The sequence below is a fragment of the Gymnoscopelus microlampas genome (genome assembly GCF_963454915.1).
Source record: "Gymnoscopelus microlampas genome assembly, chromosome: 10".
Classification (NCBI taxonomy): domain Eukaryota; kingdom Metazoa; phylum Chordata; class Actinopteri; order Myctophiformes; family Myctophidae; genus Gymnoscopelus; species Gymnoscopelus microlampas.
In genome coordinates, this window is record NC_139947.1 from 3,109,456 (window position 1) to 3,132,191 (window position 22,736).

The window sequence follows — 22,736 nt, forward strand, 5'->3', positions numbered from 1 at the left end:
CGTGGCATCAATACACCTCTGTTTTCCATCAACAGAATTGAAAAATAAGACATAGCCCATGTCGCCTTGCACTGTCTCTGCCAACTTATGCTTGCCCTCATGGTTTGACCGATCCCCCCGTGAAAGTCACAGAGGATGTCGCCCTTGGAAAATGTTGTGGAAGCAGCAACACCTATAGAGAAAAATAAATGACATTAATAAGCTTGTCCTGGATTTTATCATCAGCATGTTATGAGTTTACTGTGCTCAGAAGACCTCTACATACCTTCGCCTTTTTCCCCTGTTCCTGGAATGATGACCACACCTGGCCAGTCCTGGGACTTAACCATGCCAATGATGTTTGGGTCTTTTTCTGCCTCTGGCCTGTTGGCTGGTTTCCACATTTCCACTATGATTTTTGCCTTGGGGTGATTGGTCTTCCAGTTCTCTTTTTGGATGCATTTGTTCACCCACTCAACAGTTGGCCGACGTCTGGTCAGTTGGCCTGTAAAAAATATAGTGTTTTAGTCAGTTGTTGTTTTGTTTCATGTTTCTGAGTTGAAAAAGTGTTTTTTTTTATTAGAAAGTGTTTACACTCACTCAAGATATATTTTTGCCGTAGGCATCGCTGTGTAAACCGCCAATGGTCATAACACTTTTTCGTCATCTCCTTGTCATGGAATCCAGCCTCAAATCTAATCTTTTTGGGTGGTGGCCCGCCATCCAGTGTTACTGGGAATTCCTTGACAAGGTCATCGTAGCTTTTTTGTTCCTTAGCTTGTTCTCTGACTTTCATTGGTTCGGAAGTGATAGTGTTGGCCTCATCATCTTCCTCATCATCTTGCTCATCATCTTCAAGTCCATAGACATCACTGCAAATTACAGAATGTTTCAAGGTTAAACACTGAGTGACAAATGCCTCCGTTACAGTAGTATAGTTGAAATGTATGTATTCCAGATGCAAAAAAATGTATACACTTACCCTGTGAACCTACTGATGAGTTTTGCAGTGTCTATAAGTTGTTTCCTCTCTTTCATTCTGTAGTGGTTTCTCGCCGTGTCTCCATTGTGTGACAAATAATGTTCTACACCAGCTTTCTGTGCATTGGTCAGACAACCATCATATTCGGTCTGAAAAGCCTGTCGGACCAACTGGCTGTTCACATTTACAGCACAGCTGTAACTGGCATGCAGTCTCTCCAGGTCATTTGTAGCTTTCACTTTTCCTCCAACCGAGTTCAAAAAGAATTTGCCTTTGTTTGAAGTGAGATGTTTGACGAGATGGGGGCGGACAGACTTGAGGTATTCTTGCAACAACTGCAGAGAAATAATGACAGAAGTTAATATATAGTTATGCAGTTATGACATATTAATGGAATTCACAGTGAACCATTTCAGTCAGTTTGATGACTTACAATTTTGTCCGGGTCAGTTAAGACAAATGGGGCAAGTTGTTTTGCTCCAGTCTTATGGTCCGTGCACGAAAAAAGCCATCTGCCAGAGGACATGCCGCTGGCCAGCCCCCTTTCCCACTCTGTTACCTGAAAAACAAGTATTATTATTATTATTATTATTATTATAGCTATTATTATTATTATTATGAGAAAAGTCAAGAAAAGGTGAACATTGTGAGTAATGTTACTCACTGTAAAACCCTCCACTACTGATGGTCGTTGCATGTGTTTGATCTGAAGGATGGCTTGACAGATTCGGCGGTACGTTGTCATCTCAGCTTCTTTAAGACGGTCTCCATTCTTCAGTTTCTTAAAAAGCTTCTGCATGTCTCCATGACTTTCATGAATCACTGCTTGGAGTTGGAGGACGGTTGCAATACCTGCTTCCAACAGGTCCTGTCTAAAAATATAATCAAGAAAACAATGAGGAGAATAATTACACGCACAATTGCAGACAATGAGCAGACAACATGGATGGAATTCTTAAAAATGAAAAATGTACCTTTTTTGGCAAAGTTGTTTGGCCATCGTTTTATACTCAGGCTTCTGGAGGTCTTTGATCAATGCACCATACAAATTCACCTTCGTATTGAAGATGTAAATTGCATGCGCAGTGTTCAGCAAAAAGACATCAATAGATCTCTGTATGTGCTTCAGGAATCTGCTCATGCTCTTCAGATAGTTGTTGACAGTGGTAGCTTTTAATCCCGCCTTGAAGAGATCATCAATAGGTTGATGTTTCTGTATGTTTGATCAGGAAGTCCATGTCAACCTCTTCTCCTTGAGGCTGAAGGTATCGCAGCATTCTTGCTACGTTGTCAACCTGTGGTGGAAAGATAAGATATTATTAGATAATATTGATTAACTAACACATTATTATGATCAGCACTCAGAGATTCTCACAAATGTAAAGTGCATTATACATACAATGCATTATTATGAATAGCTTACCTCATGCTGAAAGTTTGTGACCTTCAGTGTATCCCTCAAATAGATTGTGAATCCTGCAATCAGTTTGGCCTCTGGACTAAATCGGTTGTACAGTCCTGAGTCTCCCATAGTTGTCCTCAGAGTTGGCTGGACTGTCGGGTCACTTTAACAACAAATGTTTAAAAACAGTTTAGAACAAACAAAAAGATTTAAAGCAACAATAGCATATATACAAGCTCTCTACGTGCAATCTGGGAACCCATCGCCAAATGAAAAGGAAAAACAGTGCCCTCTGCTGTTTTTTTTACTATCTCAGTTGGCTCTGGGAGGAAGTTGACGTAGCACACGTACGCAAGGAAACCAGGGTTTTGGTCTGCCTTTAGCCTTTCACTTCCGGTGGTGCGACTATGTTTTCATTCCCACAAACAATATTTCTACACGGAACACTAACACCACTTCTCCCAGAGAACATGGATCGTTTTGGTTATAAGCCCACTTGTTTCTATGATGAAAGAGCAAGTTAAAATGTGAATATCTTTCCGTGGTTTTGTCTGCTCCGAGGACGCTATTGTTAAATGAGTTTAGGTTTGTTTCTAGTGGGGAAGGATCGGTACACACGTAAATCCCGCCCACTACATTTGATTGGGTAAAGCGCGGCCTGCTTCCTGATCTGAAGGCACGCCCACTTGTAGGCCAGTGCGTACGCGATATGACGAACCCCCTCGACAGATTCAAGCGGAGAGCAGAATCTGTTCTTGAGAGATTACTATGTGTGAGACATACTTAATTAACTTACTTTTGCAAAGTATCATCATCGTTGTCTGCTGCTTCTCCGGTGCAACTACTGGACACATTCTGGTCACTTTCTGAGCCGATTCCTGGCAATGCTGCAGCGGCCACTGAAGTTGATGGCACTATAGCTGCTATTTCAGTAATGATCTCTCCTGGTGCGGATGTGGTGGGTATTTCATGCAAAGAGGCTGTTTGCAAAGTAGGAGGTACGGTATCTTCACAGTATCCTTCCTTAACAAAAAAGCCCTTGCTTTTCAGGTGCTTTACCAAAGCATGTCTTGATGCTTCGTCTGTGATAAGTTTGCATATATCCCGGTAATCCCATGTTCGGGCCTCAAGGTTCCATTTCTTATTGGATGCTTTGGCCTTTGTTAGCTCTTCTTTCCTCTCTTGTTCTGTGTTTGTTTTCATACAAACACGTGCCAGGTGAGTAGGAAGCTTGTCCATTCCTCTTTTACAGCGTAGGCATTGAAGAATGCGTCTGTCAGGGTCACTGGCACGTTTCTGTACTTCAGCAGGCATCGTCACTGCAGCAAAAGAAAAAAAGTGATGTTATTTTTATTATTATTATATCATTGTCTCATCTTAACTGTTAAACAAACTAAACAAACTAACCCTAAAGATAAAAAGTCATGTCCTTGTTATTATTATAAACAATATAAGAATGAAAGAACAAAAAGAAAAAGGCAGTAAAACAGAACTATTTAGCACTTACCTTCAGGTTAAGGAAGAAGATTTATCAATAAACAGCAGCAGATCCGTCTTAAGGAGCTGACTTTTTCAAGTGATAAGAAATAGAAAATTCTTGCAGTATTTATGTGTCATTCAGGTTCACCCATTGGACGTCAGAGAACAATGGGTATTATATGTTTATGATGGCCCTCAATGGCCATCATACTGATGGCCGTCAATACCCTCAATCTGTTTTATTATTATTCTCCATTTATATAATATAATACAACATTTAATTGCATCTATTATATTCTTCACACACAAACACACATTGAACAACTGGTTAAAGTTAAAAGTAATTTTAAGTTTAATCCCCTATGTTCCCTTTACCATAACAGGAAATTACGTGAATTCCACAGTTTTTCCGGAATTGTTTTTTTTTGTCAAATCTTCATCTTTAATTTGGTGCACATTGTGCAACAATTGTATTCATCTGTCTCTCAGCGAAGGAGTCCTGTAGATTTGCTATTTTCACAATATTTATCTGTTGTCCAGTTCAAATGTGAAAAGCTGCGAATATGATTAATTTTCAGCAAATGCGTTGCACATTCCCTCAAAATCACAGTATTTAGATGGTAAGTAAAGTCATTTAATTGTTGTTATTATTATTGGGGGGTCCCCAGTTCAAATATGATTATTTTGTGGGGTCCCCAAGGGGAGAGGAGAAGAGAAGAGAGGAGAAGAGGTGGGGGGGAATGTCAAAAGCTGGTAATTTGATTCATTCAACTCCCAGCTTTTTAATGGGTCCCTGCATTTCACAGCTTTTAATTTCAACAAGCCAATTCAAATAGGAGATTAAGGGGTGCTCCAATTGGTATGAAGCTATTGATGCCCCCATCAATACTGTAGATATTGCACAGAGCAATTAACATTGCAACCATGATACTCAAAATGCAAGTGTGTGTGTGTGTGTGTGTGTGTTTTATCTCTGTCTCTCAGCTAATAGATAGATAGATAGATAGATAGATAGATAGATATTTTATGAATCCAGCAAATGCGCTGCACATTCCCTCAAAATCACAGTATTTCAATGGTGAGTAAAGTCATTTCATTGTTATTAGGGGTCCCTGCTTGTATAGAAAATAGCTTATCTACAAGCTCAGTCCCTTAGCCTAGAGAGAGCTGAAGCAATGACCCCTTAGTTGACAGACAGCTAAGGGTCAAACTACAGAACAGAGCAGAGAAAATAGCTAATCCACAAGGGCATTCCCCCCCCCCCCCTTTTTTTCAGCAAAGGGGTCCCCAAGGGGTCCCTGATTGAAACCCCATGCATCACTACAACATCCCCCAGGCTGGCCACTCTTATATGGGTCAACTACATTTAAATTCCCTTAATTCCACAGTAGCTTAGACCCGTAGCTGACAGACAGCTAAGGTCAGAACAGAGCAGAGAATATAGCTGACCCCCCCCCCCCCCCATTTTTTTTCCAGCAAAGGGGTCCCTGCTTGAACGACATGCATCACTATTTACAGTAAACACTTGAACCCTGGCATCAGTATATTTTGAGGGGAACAGTAGCCAAAAATAGCAGATCTACAATCTGAAAACACATCACAATGAGACATGTTGTGAGCTTGTAGATGTGCTATTTTCTGTAGAAGGAAAATGCTTTGTATAGACTGTGTTTGGGCCTGGTCCATCTCTCTCTCTCAAGGGGTCCCTGTCAAAACATTGTGTTTATACAACAGGTCTAGCTGAGAGAGAAAACCATACTACAGGTCTAGCTGAGAGAGAAAACCATACTACAGGCCTAGCTGAGAGAGAAAACAGAGCAGGCAACCCCCAACCCCCCCAGGGCTGGCTACTCCTTTGTTCAACTGCAGGGCACAGATTTGCATCTCATGTGAGGCAACAGGGGTCGCTGCTTATAGAGCGTCGCAGTTCCCGCCCACTTCCTGGTGCCGGAAGTAAATACTCAATGCATTTTTCCCATTGACTTTTACAAAAATATTTATATAAATTAATTTAAGCCTAGAATCAAGCTATCCAGGATAGCGCTGAATCATGACCATAAAACGTTTGATTCTGTGAAAAAAAAAAAATGGAAACGGCAAAACAAAGGGTATTTATTAAATATAGTATATCATATCATTAAATATAAAATAAAAAAAAATCACAGAAAAAAAGGTTTTATGGTCATGATTCACCGCTATCCTGGATAGCTTGATTCTAGGCTTAAATTGATTGATATAAATATTTTTGGAAAAGTCAATGGGAAAAATGCATCGAGTATTTACTTCCGGCACCAGGAAGTGGCGGAACTGCGATGCTCTATAGGGCATAGCAGTGGCAGTCATTTTCTGGTTCCGCTTCAAAATAGTCAATGCATTTTTCTCATTGACATTTCCAAAAATATTGATATCAATTATTTTAAGCCTAGAATCAAGCCATCCAGGGTCCTGGTGAATCATGACCATAAAACGTTTGATTCTGTGAAAAAACGTTTTTGAAAACGGCAAAACAAAGGGTATTTATTAAATTTAGTATATCATATAATTAAGTATAAAATAAATAAAAATCACAGAAAAAAATGTTTTATGGTCATGAATCACCAGGACCCTGGATGGCTTGATTCTAGGCTTAAATTAATTGATATAAATATTTTTGGAAATGCATTGACTATTTTGAAGTGGAACCAGAAAATGGCCGCCACTGCTATGCCCTATTCTCTCTCTCAGTCAAGGGGTCCCTCTTGTGGTGTGTCTGTGAACAGTAGCCTAAAATAGCAGATCTACAAGCTGAAAAACATCACAATGCGACAGGTTGTGGGCCTGCTGTAGAAGGAAGATGCATTGTATAAAATGTGTGTGATGAAAAAAGCCGATCCACAAGCTCTTTTTTTGGAAGCACAGGAGGTAATGGGTTAAGTTTCACTGTGATATGAGTCATATATAACCATCCAACAGGGGGCGCTCTGACATGGATGATTGTGGGGACGTGTGTGACGAAAATAGCCGATCTAAAAGCTCTTTTTTTGGAAGCAAAGGAGGTAATGGGTTAAGTTTCACCATGATATTAGTCATATCGATCGACGAAAAAAGCCGATCCACAAGCTCTTTTTTGGGAAGTACAGGAGCTAACGGGTTAAGTTTCACTGTGATATGAGTCATATATAACCATCCAACAGGTGGCGCTCTGACATGGATGATTGTGGGGACGTTTGTGACGAAAATAGCCGATCTACAAGCTCTTTTTTTTTGAAGTACAGGAGGCAATGGGTTAAGTTTCACTGTGATATCGGTCATATATAGTCAACCAACAGGGGGCGCTCTAACATGGATGACTGTGGAGGCCCTGGGAAGCTCCCCTCTCCCCCCTGTCCCTTTCTGCCGCATGGTGTGCCTGCACACATGCCCTGGGCCCTGCCGGGCTGATCTCCCTCTCCTAATCAAATGAAGCTATGAAAAACTGAACAGGAAACGGGGATGTCACCTTCTGGAAAAGAGAACTACTATTATTCGTTTATTATGCAAGCCTTATTAGTTCATTATGCAAGTCTTATTAAGCTTATTAATCAATCATAAAATAAAATACTCTATTGCAATCAAATAATCAATTTTAGGGCTGAAAAAAATGCCGATCTACAAGCTTGCAACTCGTTGGCCCCCCACCTTTTCCATTCAAATGCAATTTTTTCATAACTGAAACAGGAGGTTAAAAAAAACACTTCACCTCATTTTCAACTCATCTTCAATTGGTCCTCACTATACACATTTTAAGATGGCACCATTTATGTGTACTCACTCTGTGTTTCATTGATGGGTCGTGGACAGGGGTGCAATGCTCACAGGACGGCCTTGCACGCCGTGCATGAACCTATTCGACTAGGAGCATGCGCATGCACATGCATAGATTTATAACTACTTTAAATTCACACCTCAACAAAGTTTACAAAGGCTCCCGACTCACACCAGCATGAATTAACATAGGAATAAGTCTAGATGCATATCAATTGTCCATTGTGTGATCTGTAGCGTAGGTGTTAAGCGACGTGCGCTTCACGTCATTAAAATACAGTGCAACCACGTTCCAATTCAGCATTGCAACACTGGTCGTGGACAGTTTAGAAACCTGCCTACCTTTGACATCATTGGTAGGCAGGTTTGGTCATTTAGAACAAAATGTCAAACTTTATTTGTTAATTATTAATGCAAGAACAATGGCTTCTACTTCAGCATGCAAACTTTCCAGGTAGACAGACTGTAGTTTCTATTAGCTTGAAATCTCCATTGGTGATGTCACTGGTATAGGCAGGTTTCTGAACTGTCCACATTCCACCAATGAATGGCAGAACAAGTAGACAGCTACCAGCTTAAACAGCCTAGACCAGCAAATTCATCATAAATACCAGCTACCAGCTTAAACCAGCAAAACCTACCAGCATAAGCTGGTCAACCACCAAGACCAGCTAAAAAGTGGCGAAAACACACTCTAGACCAGCTACCAGCTAAAAATGTTTTCCTAGAAAATGCTAACTTGGCTATACATGTAATGGTCTGTACAATGAATTTCATGTTTTCAATTGCAACACTGTTTGACCCCAGTTTTGTTGCCTGCATTGATATGTCCACACCTCCCTGAGTAGTGATCCTAAGCACCTGAGCTGAGCTGATCTAGAGGCCTATATGAGCAATGTTTGTCTGTGATCCACCTAACACTGACGAAGGTCCCAGGACCGAAACGTTTGCTTTTTTAATTCACTATGAGCACAGAGCACTTGATGAGCATTTAAAATAAATAAATTATATTTTCTAATGAGTTTTCAGTGAGCGAGTCTTGTTCTGCCAGTTTTCCCCTATATTTTTGAGACCACCGCACCTGCAGTCAACCGTTACCAAAGGACAACAGTTTTCCCTGTTCTTTATCATTATATTATTCGCCAAGATTATTGTATAGTGACACTACGTACTGAGGTGTGGGGGGTCTTCAGGTTCCTCCTGTTGAATAGAAACGTCCCTGGCTGAGTCTGGAGAGTTCATCTTCACCTGCAGTCTGGACTCCACACACTGACCTGAAATGAAGCAATTGAACAATGACTTATCATAACTTCTGACTGAACTACATGTACTGTAGTAACAATCTTGTTAATAAAGTAATCAATCAATCAATAAAACTATTCATTATTTAGCTGTAACTTCACTTTCTTCATTCTAAAATAATAACAGAGGAAAAGAGACAGGTTATATCTTTGTTATAAGAAAGTTACTGTAAGTAACCTGTAAATACTGTAAGTAACCTGTAAATAAAACAGTACTGTTACGGCCAGCCGTATTTGTATTTATTATAATATATTTGTATTTGGTTTATTTTGGTATAATTATGATGTTTTGGAATATTGTGGTATTATTTGTGGCTTGTGTTATACTGTTGCTTTTCTGTATCCTTATAAGGTGGAGACTGGTGTGAATGCTGTGCGACTGGGTGTGGCGCTGATTGCTGGTGTGAGTGTGAAGTGGCTGATTGCATTCAGGTTGTCCAGATTGACAGGTCCAGCCTCTGGCCCTGTTCCCCTGCTCTTATTCGTCGCCCCTGTTGTCTCCGCCCTAGCCAGGGTTGGCTGTTCTCTGAAGCTCACCTACAAAAGCTCATTCTGCCCTGACTACCAGGGGGACTGGTCGCTCTCATTTGAGCAAGCAGAGATTCAATCCCTCTGTCTCCCCGAACCCATGTAGCCTGTTCTGTTGTGTTCTGTTTGTCCTTCAGTGACTTTTGATTCATTCAGTTATTTTGTTTGTCCTTCAGCTGCTTTGTTTGACCTTTAGTTACTTCGTTTGATCTTTAGTTATCCTTATAGTGAGACCTGTTGCTTTTTGCCCAGTATTATTTTGAGTTAAGAGTTATTCTGTATATATTTGCCTTTTTCATTCATTATTGTATTACTCTGTTCACTCGCCTTGTAGGGGTGTTTGGTCCTTTTATTTGGTTTAACCACTTCGTTATTTGTTTATGTTTATTCATTAGTTAGGTAAGAAAGTTTAGCAATTGTATATTTTTCTTTGGTTAGGTTTAGGTTAGGGGGTAATTTTCTTTATCAGTTAGCCTTTTTACAAATGTAAACCGGCACCCTGAAGTTCTTTGGCACTGGTGAAAAAAAGGACAAAAAGAAATCTCTGCATAAAAAAAGGAAAATAAAATCAATTCATTTTTGAAAGCGACTTTGTCCTCCATTATTATGTCACCTCCCCTACCCTAGACAGGGGGTCGTAACAAGTACATACCTATCCTGTACAACTTTACTACAGGTTGTTAATAAAACAGTACATACCCATCCTGTACAACTTTACTACAGGTTGCAGCATTGCATCTCTTGATAGCATAGATCTCTCCCTGTGGTGCTCTGTGGAAATCCCCAATAGAATAAATTGTTTACTTGCAGAGTGAAGAGATATGGTGTAAAAGCTTTACTCCACTATAATAGAGACATATAAAATGCCTCCGGTACATTACAAGCTCAGTTTTACAGTAAATGTGGTTTATTTATTTTCTTTTTTACACTACAAGACTTGAAGGTCAGAGACAAAAGTATTTTTGAGTTTCGCAAAAGCTGCGCTGAGAGTGATCAGTTCAACACTGAATACCTCATAAACCGTAATGAGCTAAAGAAAACGATACCGATTAATAATACATAAACCATGAAACGTCCGTATAGAACAGGGTTCACCTGTACGTACATTATGTACTAACTATGCATTTCCCCTCAAAGGTAGACCAATCACAGCTCATGCCTTTACCTTCATGACATCATGAAACAGAAACGTATCCACCAATGACGCTGGGTCATAGTTTAAAATATAGAAATGGTTCTATGAGTCTTTGAATATGTTTGTCTGTGTGTTCGGGACGAACTTACTTGACAAACCGCTGTACCGATCAGCGCCAAATGTCTGTACAATACCAGTAGGCCAAAGAAGTATTTTTCACATCTGATAAAATGACCCTCTATACTTACTAACCCACTATTGTTCCACCCAGAAAAGGGATGCTAGAGTTCAAGTGGTTGAACCTTAAATCAAGAAGCAGAGAAAAAGCCTGTCAAAGCTCTAAAGCTATATGCTTCCTTTTTTTCTCTTTTTTTACATTGATTCACACATAAGAGGATGTGCTTTTGAATGTTAAAACTATTATAATTGTTATTAGAGGTATCATAATGATGGTTATACATATTGGGATGTTATCTTTGTAAAGATGTTTGGTGCTATGATTATCGTATGGTGGAAATGAGACATTGTGGCTGAAATAAAAGAAGAAACAAGAAAACAAAACAAAGAGAGAGCACATGAAACTTACTGAGGAGTTGGTGGTCTTCAGGTTCCTTCTGTTTAATAGAAATGTCCATGGCTGAGACGGGAGAGTTCATCTTCACCTGCAGTCTGGACTCCACACACTGGTCTGAAATGAAGAAATTGAATAAGTTTATAACTGGAGACCCAGTGGTGTCAAAAATAGCAATACTATTTGCAGAATGTAAAGGCAATATGGCCTAAGACCAACTCCCCAACATATGAATCTCGGTTGCAAAGATTATGAGGTTTATACAGTATCATTAGTGATGAATAATAATAATGATTTAAAGTAAACATAATAAGTTGAAAGTAGCCCATCTGTTTTTAACATATCTGTAGCCAAGCATCCTTATATGCCCACCTCATCAGCAAGAATTATTACTATAGGACGGTAATATCAGAATCACTTTATTTGTCACTTTCTCCATGTACTAACATACATACAGAGAATGAAATATCGTTCCCCCTCAGTCACTAGCAGTGTAACATAAAACATCAAGCCTATCTAAATACATAAAAGACCCAGACTAAAAACAGCATAACAAACATAAAAACAGCATAAAAAAAACCAATATGTATGACGTGCAAATTCATCTAAAAAAAAAGCTACCAACACAGCACATATAGTAGGTAAAGTGCCATGGTGCAATCCTTTAAAAAAAAAGAGTTACCAGCACAGTCTTGGTAAAGTGCTGGTGTGCATTTCAAAAGTGCAAAACACACCATGTCCAGTCTAGCACATTCTGGTCAGTTTAGGTCAGTAGGCATGGGGGGGGTTGGCAGGGGGCGCTCATTGACAGTCCTTACTGCACTCGGGAAGAAGCTATTTTGCATCCTGCTTGTTCGAGCCTTAATGCTCCTGTACTGTACCTCTTCCCAGAGGGTAGGAGGGCAAACAGGCCATGGGAAGGGTGATGGAGGTCCCTTATGCTCGTGGCTCTTCGTGCATAGCGCTCTGTGTAGAGCTCCACCAAGGACGAAACAGAGGCACCAATGATCCTCCCAGCTGTCTTCACCACCCGGTTCAGCCGATGTTTCTCTTCTGCCTTGCAGCTGCCGAACCAGGAGGTGAAGCTTTGAAGTCAGGATGGACTCACTGGTGCCCCTATAGGTGGTGGTGAGGAGAGGAGTAGGAAGGCTTGCCTTTTTAAAGGAAAACACTGAAAACTATTCTGTGGCGCAAACAAAGTTGTAAGTTATAATTACTTCATCAGTACTGAGTACTTTTGTGAAAATCGTCCTCCTGGTGGCGCTATAACAGGCCCATGTGAAAAATGTGGGGCAGAGGTTCTGCTCTGGCATCCAGGGAGTCAGTTTCGCTGTGATCAAGGCAGCGGTGCCGAGATTAGCTGTTCACGGACGCAAAACATGCTGTATATTACTGGCCACAGTTTTAAATGTCGGTCACTGTCCCCCTCTAGTGGTTGAATCGGGAACTGTTCTTTTTGTGTTTGTTTTGCTGTTGAAAGGGTAGTTATTATTAGAACTGTTGATTGGGATCAGCTTTTAAACCACTTACATCATTTTGATATGGGTGAACAATAGACATGACCAAAACATGATATGTAATTTTTACTAATGTAATTCGACGCAGTAACATTTTTGTGTGTGTGCATGTGTGCTGAAGAGACTTTGGATGTGCAAAACATAGCCTCGGACATGCCTTTAGCCTGGCAGAGACAAAAATGAATAAATGAAAGTGTTTTGCTGCGCACTCTAGTTTTGTCTTGTGTTTTCTTGTAAGCACCCGCTAATTTACATGTGTGTACTTTCACCACTCCCTGAAGCCCAAAGTCAATCTCAAAGTGTGAGATTGAGTTCAGATCTAGCCAAGATGATGGAAAGAGAGCCTTTGGTCAACAAGAAAGGTTAAACCAAACAAAACCGGTTCAAGATTTATCACGGTGATGTGTGCACCACAAGACAATACGACCAATTTGTTTAATCATCTGAAATAATGAAGCAGGAAAAAAGAGAAATAAATATATACATACATACATACATACATACATACATACATACATACATACATATATACATACATACATACATACATACATACATACATACATACATACATACATACAATATTTTTATTTCATTGTATGTCTCCAAACAATGACTGTTAAATAATGATTATCTCTATATTGACCAAAATAATGTGGTTATTTTCGCCATAATCGAGCAGCACCAACCCTGTGTGAAAACTGAAAAGTCACTATTTTGCCAGATGGTGATGCTAGAAGATCATTGGGTCATTGGAACAATCAAATGTTGGGGTTCATCTTCCAGGAAGCATAAATGCGCGTATCAAGTTTCATGGCAATCGGCCTCACGGGTTAAGACTAACGGCTGCCCGTGGTAGGTAAATAAAACTTGCGGCCAGGTGGAGTTTGCTTTCGGGTTGCCTGACCGGGCAAGTGCGATTTTGAGCGAGGACTCACGCAACCATCTTTAGGTAACTATAAACACAACACGAGATATCGGTCTAAACACCTGAATGCGGCCAGAGTGCTCTGCCCCCCTCCCCCATTTAAATCACAAAAAAACCTCTATACATAGTACTACACTTAGTGAACTAATACTTAGTTGAATGGGGTACAGTTTGCTATGTACCCTCTACACCAAATCTCTTTACCTACAAGTAAGACGCGCAAACGCGGGAAGCGAATGCAAAAAAAGTATTAAAAAAAAAGTAACCAATAAAAAAATAATTAAAAAATATAGCTGCAAGCAGCGATAATATGGGGCCAGGAGAGAGAAAGAGAAATGATAATTCCTTTAACAGGTCAGTTCATGAAAGTCCTTGCGGTCTTGTTTCCCATGAGGGCCTGTGAGCAATTAGGGGTTAAGAGTCTTGCTCAGGGACAAATTTCATGTCATCGACACATTTGCTGACCTCGCCTGGAATCGTACCTGGGGCAACCAGAGCCTCTGGCTCCCTAGGCGGGCTCACTAACCACTCAGCTATGGCCGACCCTCAGAGAGAGAGAGAGAGAGAGAGAGAGAGAGAGAGAGAGAGAGAGAGAGAGAGAGAGAGAGAGAGAGAGAGAGAGAGAGAGAGAGAGAGATAGAGAGAGAGAGAGAGAGAGAGAGAGAAACGGAATAGATTGAAGATAGAAACGGAATAGATCGAAGAGACAGACATGGAAACGGAATAGATTGAGTCATGTTTTTTGCAATTCAACTTAAATGAGTGTGCATCAAGTGAGGCTTGAACCAGCAACCTTGTGGTCGTGAGGCACTCTTAGGTAGCTGCAACACTACCTATAGTGCTATAGCTTTGTCCAGGCTGATATTGTCTGTTGAGGATCACAAACTCTTGCCTTCTGTCATGACCCAAGCCCCTGTTTCACTAACACTAAGATCACTCGTTCACAAACCATTTACCAATTAAGAAATTGTACATCTCCTCAGAAGCAAAACTAGTGAAAGTAGCCGATCTACAAGCTCACAAACCATTAAAAGTTGTCAGATTGTACATCGGCTATTTTCACAATGAAGTATGTTATACATTGAAAAAACATACTCTCATTGCTATCTGAAAAGTTGTGAGATTGTAGATCAGCTGTATGTAAAAAACACTCAATTAAGTATTTCATGTTATCTTTAACAATTGCAGATGTATTCATTGATAGTCATGTTGTGTGAAATGCAACTTAGATAAAGTCTGCACCAAGTGAGGCTTGAACTGGTGACCTTCAGGTTGTGGGGCACACATTTAAGCGAGAAGCCACCAACAGACAAGAACCTGTGAAAAAGGAGATCACACAGATCATACAGTTTCACGCAAATAGCTGAAAAATCCTGGGTTTAAGTGTTTTTCAAACTGCTCAAGATTGCGGACAATCTAAGGGCGGTGCTTACTGGTCAACGTGATAGATGTGTTCCTCATTAGTCAAGGCACATGTGTAAGCAGGTCTAATGGCTGTCGGCCAAACGAGGCATGACTTTTGCCTGTTTAAAGTTTGCATTTAAAAAAAATTGCTATAGCGCCCCCGTTTGACCAATTGGAGTAAGATTGGTTTCAGTGATATTCGGAATGGCCCTTTACATTTCTGCGAAGTTTCAAAGAATGGTAAGTCTGCATGTATGTGTTAGGGGCAGATGAATAATTGTCATAAAACTGCAATATTCATTGGCTCATTAAAGCTTCATTTTTTCACTTATGGAACATATTTTGCAAACGTTTTTTGGTATAGGTCCAAAGTTCATGTGTAAAAAGTTTTGTGCAGATTACTCAAAAATCCCAGGAGGAGATAGGTTTTAACTGTTTTTCATATAATTCAAAATGGTGGGAGATCTAAAGGTCAGAGGTCAAAAGTCAGAGTGTGAAAGTTGTTCAGCATGAGGAGACGCATGTGTGCATCGAAGTTTCATGGCTGTAGGTGAAACAGGGCATGAGTTGTACCTGTTCAAAGTTGTCATTTTCAACTGAGTGCTATAGCGCCACCTTTTGACGAAAGATTGTGAGATTTATTTTTTGATCGTTTTTCATGACCATCTATCATATGGCCGAGTTTAATAAAAAGTGACTGCACGGTTCAGCCAGAACTGGCAAAAACGGCAGAAGAAGAAGAAGAAGAAGAAGAAATGGAATAATGCGAATAACAATATGGGTCCATGCTGGAAGCCTGGCCCCATAAAAACCCCCAAAAATCTGCGTTAAAAGGAGCATCTTAGAAAAATACAAATTCACAAAAATAAATCATTGAATGTTTTTGGACAATTCAACAAAGTGTTTGAAGTGCCTGTTTACTTCCGGGGGGCGGAGCCAAAATCCGAGCCCGAAGTGTTTGTTCGTAGACCCCCACTTAGGGGGGGGTAGAAAAAGTTTCGGAGCGATTCGGGCACTTTTCATTTAACATGGGGTTTCAATGGGGAGTTTATAGGAGCCTTCTCCGGGGCGTGGCTTCCGGGGGAAGGGGCGGGATTAAACGCAACCTTGACAGGTGTGTTCAGTTTTCAAAGACCTTTCATTTGATGTATGGTACGTCTATATTGGAAATGTACTTGGCTGCACACAGGCAGTGCACACAATACTGCACACAGACAGACAGACGGACACACACACACACACACACACAACGCGAGCACGGTTTCATAGTAAGCTCCACTTGCGCCTTCCGCTGCGTTCGCAAAAATAGCTGATCTACAAGCTAGAGATCTTGTAGATCCGTTAATTTCAGTGAATGTTTCCCCCAGAATAGGGATGCTAGGAATCAAGTGGTTAAACCTCAAAGCTGAGGAAAAAGCCCATTGAAGATCTGTGTTATTATTGTAACAGCTCTACAACAGAACAGAAAATATGAAAGAAAGAGAGCACATGAAACTTACTGAGGTGTGGATGGTCTTCAGGTTCCTCCTGTTTAATAGAAATGTCCCTGGAGTCTGGAGAGTTCATCTTCACCTGCAGTCTGGACTCCACACACTGGTCTGAAATGAAGCAAGTTAATAAGGACTTTAATAACTGGAGACCTAGTGGAGTATAACAATAATTTGCAGACACCTAAGCCCAACTATCTAACATATGAACCTTGAATGCAAAGATAACGACATTGATTTGTTAGGGTAGAAATCTCGCCAATTACATCCCCAAGCTACAACGTATGTTCATAAGTACGGATGAGCGATCCTTAAAACCCCAAACTCATGTTAGAGCGGTGCCAGTCTAAATGAGATTTGCCCAAGGTAAGATGTGTTCCTCAGTTCACTATATTTGGAGAGTATGCATGTTTACTGTGATACTGTGATGAATACTGGTTGTCCTAAACATGCTAAATGTACCTACATGACGTAGTGATGCTTTGTACATTTGAGTCATTTTGTTTTTGTTGTTTACAACAAACTACTTTTGGTCACATTGTTAATTCTGGTGTAGACATGCTGAGGCTTGGATGTTACACCAAAAGAAGTGACTGACCAGAGACTTTTGAGTATTCTCGCCAGAATAAACTATCAGCAAAGAGAGAAGTGGTCTGGAACTTCATTAATCCACAACGCAGATCAAACGTTACATGTGCGCCACAAGACAATATGACCAATTTGTTACTACTATTACCTTTAAGTCACATTTCATTTTGTCTGGTTCCACACTGTTGAAGCACAATCATTCCCCTGAGAATAGTACAGCTAGCAAATCTTGTATGTGACAATTAAACACCATGAAGCTGGAAAAGAGAGACTTACTGTGGTCTGGCTGGTCTTCAGGTTCCTCCTGTTTCATTGAAACGGGTCTGGCTGGATCTGGAGAGTTCATCTGCACCTGCTGTCTGGACTCCACAGAGTCTGGAATGACACAATTAAAATCCCAGAGGAGATTAGGATTCATTCAGAACAGAACGTCCTCTTTCAATCAACTTCAACAAATAACAGACATGAGAGAAGGAATAACTTATTGTGTTAATCACTTTAATTAATCAAGTTTCTTTTTCAGAGAGCACTTTGATTATGAATAATAATATTATGATATATTATGTTCCTGGACGCCACTCAGTACTCCGACCGCCACAGGGTCAGGTTTAGCAGCAGGTTAACGTGGTATTTCACTCACTGTCTTCTCAATCTCATCCCACGTTGCCAGAGGAACTTTGAGTGAAACCCTGGTTGCTTAAAGCTCTATCTGGGTTGTCCTCTTTGTGTCTTCAGGTTGAAAACGACAGACTGACCCTCAAAACGTCCAACTGGTTTAAGTTAACCTTTCACTAGAAAACGTCTGTTCACTTGTAATGGACGGACTCTAGACTGTACTTGAAATTCCTCCAGTTTTCACAACTTTACACTGACTGTCGTACAAAGACAATCTCAGACACAAGTTACACAAAGGTTTGTTCACTACAAACGTATAATATAACACAAACCTTCTCTGTATCACGTTCACTCTCTGCTGTTTGTTTGGCTCTCTCGTTCACAACAAGCTGTGTTCCGTGCAGTATTGCCAGATGGAAAATTTTAAATTATCGTACCAGAGCCTTAAAATTATCGTGTTTGAAAGAAAACTGTCGTACACAGCCAAAAAAGATAAATCACAGGTGTAAATATGTAATTTCACGAAAGAATTGCGTATTTATTCAAGAAACAACATTGTTTGAGACTCCTGTGAGATAAAAACGCATCACATTTGCAGCGTCGATGTAGGCAACTCCCTGGACCTTACAAATACAAGCCTGAAACTGGACTAGAAAGACACAACCGGTGTTTTTAATGCCTCTAAGTACAGATCTAGGGTCAGATTTACTGACTTATTTTGAAAAGCCAAACCAGATCCCAAATCAGCAGCCAGGGAATTTAGTAAATTCACAAAATGTTTGCAATATGGCGAACTTATCGTACATTTGGGCATTTTTTGAATTATTGATCGTACATCATACAGAGGGTAAAATTATTGTACAAATACGATAATTATCGCACATCTGGCAACACTGGTTCCGTGGGAGCAATAATTTAAGCAGCAATAACACTTCCGGTGGACGATCTCAGAATAAGAGTACACTCTAGAGTTAAAAAAAGCCATTGAAAAACTATTCAATTGCACATTTAAACTATAAATTATGCATTTAAAAGAAGCTAGACAAGTTAACACAAAGTATGTTTATGTGTAATACAAACTGTTTTTAACTGTTTATAATATTAATATTAAGAATGTATCTAAATGGATAAATGCTGTTAACTGGAGTGCATAGCCTTTACAAATTAGACGTTGGACACGAGACTGCTCTTTGCCGTGGCACTTGTGACATATCCACGCGTTCAGGGAGACCCCCTCTACAATGCCACACTCTCCTCTAAGCGGGAGAGGTGTATTTTGATAAGTGGTGGGCCGTCTAGTGAGGTCAGGGGTCAGAAAAGGACCATTTTCAGTGCATAGCCTTTACAAATTGTACACTGGACACGAGACGGCTCTTTGCCGTGGCACTTGTTGACATATGCACGCGTTCAGGGAGACACAATACACAATAAACAATTGTAAACATAAAGGTGACACAATAAACAATGTTAAAAAACACATGTTTAGAGATATTTGAATGACTATACATATCAGTATTTTATCATTGTCAGTCAATTCTATTTTGTTTGCCATGGTTATTGTATTGTATGAGATATTATGGCAGTTCTACAACAGAACAGGAAAAGAAAGAAAAAGAAACAGAGAACACATGAAACTTACTGAGGTGTGGGTGGTCTTCAGGTTCCTCCTGTTTAATAGAAATGTCCCTGGCCGAGTCTGTAGAGTTCATCTTCACCTGCAGTCTGGACTCCACACACTGGTCTGAAATGAAGCAATTGAAAAAGGACATTAATGAGTCTCCAGTTATTAAAGTTAATAAAGCAGCCCACGCTTTGAGAGACATTGAATAATAATAATGGTAACTACAGATTCCTACCCCTACCAACTTGCCCACTTTTTCTGTAAATATTTATTTTTCTGCTTCTGGAGCTTTTGCCTTTTACCGTTATGTAATGTATGTATGTTATTTCTTACTGATGAGTTGAGTACAATATACCACAATGGAAACAAGCCCCCCGGAGCTTTTTGTGTTATCCTTTTAGCAAACATGTACAGTTAACAATCTTTTTAATAAAGTAATCAATCAATCAATCAATCAATCAATCAATACAACTCTTCATTATTTAGCTGTAACTTCACTTTCTTTGTTCTAAAATAATAGCAGAGTAAAAGAGACAAGTTATATCTTTGTTATAAGACAGTTACTGTAAGTTTTACTACCTGTAATACATATCTATCCTGTACAACTTTACTACAGGTTGTAAATAAAACAGTACATAATATCTACATACCTATCCTGTACAACGTTACTACAGGTTGTAAATAAAACTGTACATAGTATCTACATAGGTCTATCCTGTACAACAGGTTGTAAATAAAACAGTACATAGTATCTACATACCTATCCTGTACAACTTTAATACAGGTTGCATCATTGCATCAAACAGTCCATGTCTCTGGTCCATCTCTCGCTGTTCCTCTGACCATGTTAATGATCTTTTGGAGGCCATCTCTCTTGATAGCGTAGATCTCTCCCTGTGGTGCTCTGTGGAAATCACCAATAGAATAAAACATTTAGTTATCATTCATCAACCTCATATTTAATCAAATTAAACTATTGCAAAGTGCTGACATATGGTGTAAAAGATTTAATCCACTATAATAGAGACATATATTGCCTCGATTACAATCTCAGTTTTAAATGTGGTTTAAAAATAGTTTTATAATGTATTTTCTTTTTTAACGCTACAATACTTTAAAAATGCTTTTAAAAGCTTAAAGTCTGACAGACTCTCACACTACAAGACTTGAAAGTCAGAGATGAAAGTATTTCTGATTTCGCAAATGCCGCGCTGAGAGTGATCAGTTCAACTCTGAATACCTCATAAACCGTACTGATGAGCTAAAAATAACGATACCGATTCATAATACATAATCCGCCTTTATTTGACCTCTGTGGTAGGAGTGATCAAAGTAGGGCTGCTCAATTAATAATAATAATGAATTGCATTTTTATGGTTCTTTTCTAAGTACTCAAACTTACTCAAAGTGCTTTACAATGGTTCATTCATTCATACATTGGGAGGTGCAGCGGCAAACAGTCAACGCTAGCATCCTCACTTCCCACATTCACACAATGGTGGCAAGCTAGTGCCGACCGACTCATTGGAGGCAATGTAGGGTTCAGTGTCTTGCCCACTGGACACTTTGACATGTGGACAGGGGGAGCCGGGATTCGAACCGCCGAACCACGGATCGTCACACGATAAGTGTGAGAAAACAACAAACACACACGCACACAGACACAACAAGACAGGTGGGCACTAGGGACATCTGGGCATCATATTTTTGGGATGACTGGGCACCTGGACTAACCCCTGCTCAATTTGCTAGGGTGGGATGGCTCAGGGTTGAGGACAGAGTACAGCAACTTGCAATGGGCCTGGTCTACAAGATACACCACACCATTGGGGTTACCCATGTACCTGTCATAGTATTTCAAAAACGTAAATGAAGTCCACAATCACAACACCAGTGGAGGCAGCTCCACTGATCATGTCCAACCCAGATTTGGCACAAACAATGGGTTGAGCCCATTCTCCTGCTATTCAACAAAAATGCCCTACCAAAAGTAGTGAAGGAGTGTAAAACCCTACTCACTTTCAAAACTGCCCTTAAAAAATACCTTCAGGAGGCTGCAATTCCAAACTGGCCCCTGTAAAAGTCTTAACCATTTATTTATTTTTGTTGACCTTGTATTGTAAACTGTACTTCCATGTGCTTTTTCTCTGCAACCTTCTAAATAAGTATTCAAGCAATCAATCAATGGAGAGGTGGGCACCAAGACAACTGGGCATCAAAACCATCTGGGCCCTAGGGACATGTGGTGGGCACCTGGATAAATGGGCACTAGGGACTAGCCTGGGACCAGACGAATCTGCGAGTGCAAAAAACAAATTGCACTCTGCGATTTTGGTCTGGCACCGTTCCATAGAGAATCCATTTCCTGCTCCAGAAGACGTGTGTGACCAATCAGGGCCCAGTATTCGAATATGGGAGATTGTAATTGGTAGTTGGTTGTAGGTCTTCTCAATCTCATCCCACGTTGCCAGAGGAACTTGGGTGAAGCCCTGGTTGCTCAAAGCTCTATCTGGGTTGTCCTCTTTGTGTCTTCAGGTTGAAAACGACAGACTGACCCTCAAAACGTCCAACTCTTACTAGAAAACGTCTGTTCACTTGTAATGGACGGACTCTAGACCGTACTTTAAGCTAGCTTAGCATTAGCGTTAGCCCACAAAACAAACAGTCTTTAAACTTCGTGTGTAAAGTTCCTCCGTTTTCACAACTTTACACAGACTGCGACTGTCGTACAAAGACAACCTCAGACAAAAGTTACACAAAGGTTTGCTCACTGCAAACTTGTAATATAACACAAACTTACTCTGAGCTATCACGTTCACTCTCTGCTGTTTGTTTGGCTCTCTAATTTACAGCTGAAGCTAACACGCATTTACTTCCGGGTCAACGCATGAGCAGCAAAAAGATCCAGGCACTGTTGCCTTTCGCCACCTGGAGGAGGAGGTGTGTAACTGAGTAAAGGACGGATGGATGGATGGATGGAGGGACTGCCTTCCACTTTCTTTTGAATAACATGAATGTTATATAAATAAAAAAAATCACATATCTCAAAAATATGTATGATTTATATAGACGCAAAGTGTGGTTATTATATTCTTAATTCAAATGTTGAACTTATCAAAAACAAGTACCAAACATATGTAATTGTCTACATATTTTGACAGCTTCAGTTGCTAGTTATTATAGAGGAAAAAACATTTCCTCTGTGAGAGAATGAATGAGTTCATACTAATATGCATTTTTAGGAGATTGTTTCAATACAAAAGATGACAATAATATGACAATACTTATGTAATATAATAATGGGAAATATTATAATGAGAAAATGAGAGTAAAGAATAGAGAGGGAAAAGTGAAGAAGAAAAGGTGGACAGGGTCCTGTTGCCTTGGAAGGCAAGGGGAGTCTGACATCGATCTGG

At 40.0% G+C, this 22,736-nt stretch overlaps 1 protein-coding gene across 1 annotated transcript in view; it reads right to left on the minus strand.

The window, feature by feature from the left end:
• LOC311054410 (uncharacterized protein) overlaps window positions 1-18,076 on the minus strand; it is a 120,638-nt gene extending 102,562 nt beyond the window's left edge. Inside the window, exons 1-2 of the mRNA XM_084070364.1 lie at window positions 18,032-18,076; window positions 17,361-17,459 (exon numbers count right to left, since the gene is read on the minus strand). Of these exons, the coding sequence (XP_083926490.1) occupies window positions 17,361-17,430 (70 nt within the window). The 5' untranslated portion in view covers window positions 17,431-17,459; window positions 18,032-18,076. The remainder of the gene's footprint in view (window positions 1-17,360; window positions 17,460-18,031) is intronic.
• Between the last annotated feature and the right edge of the window lie 4,660 nt (window positions 18,077-22,736).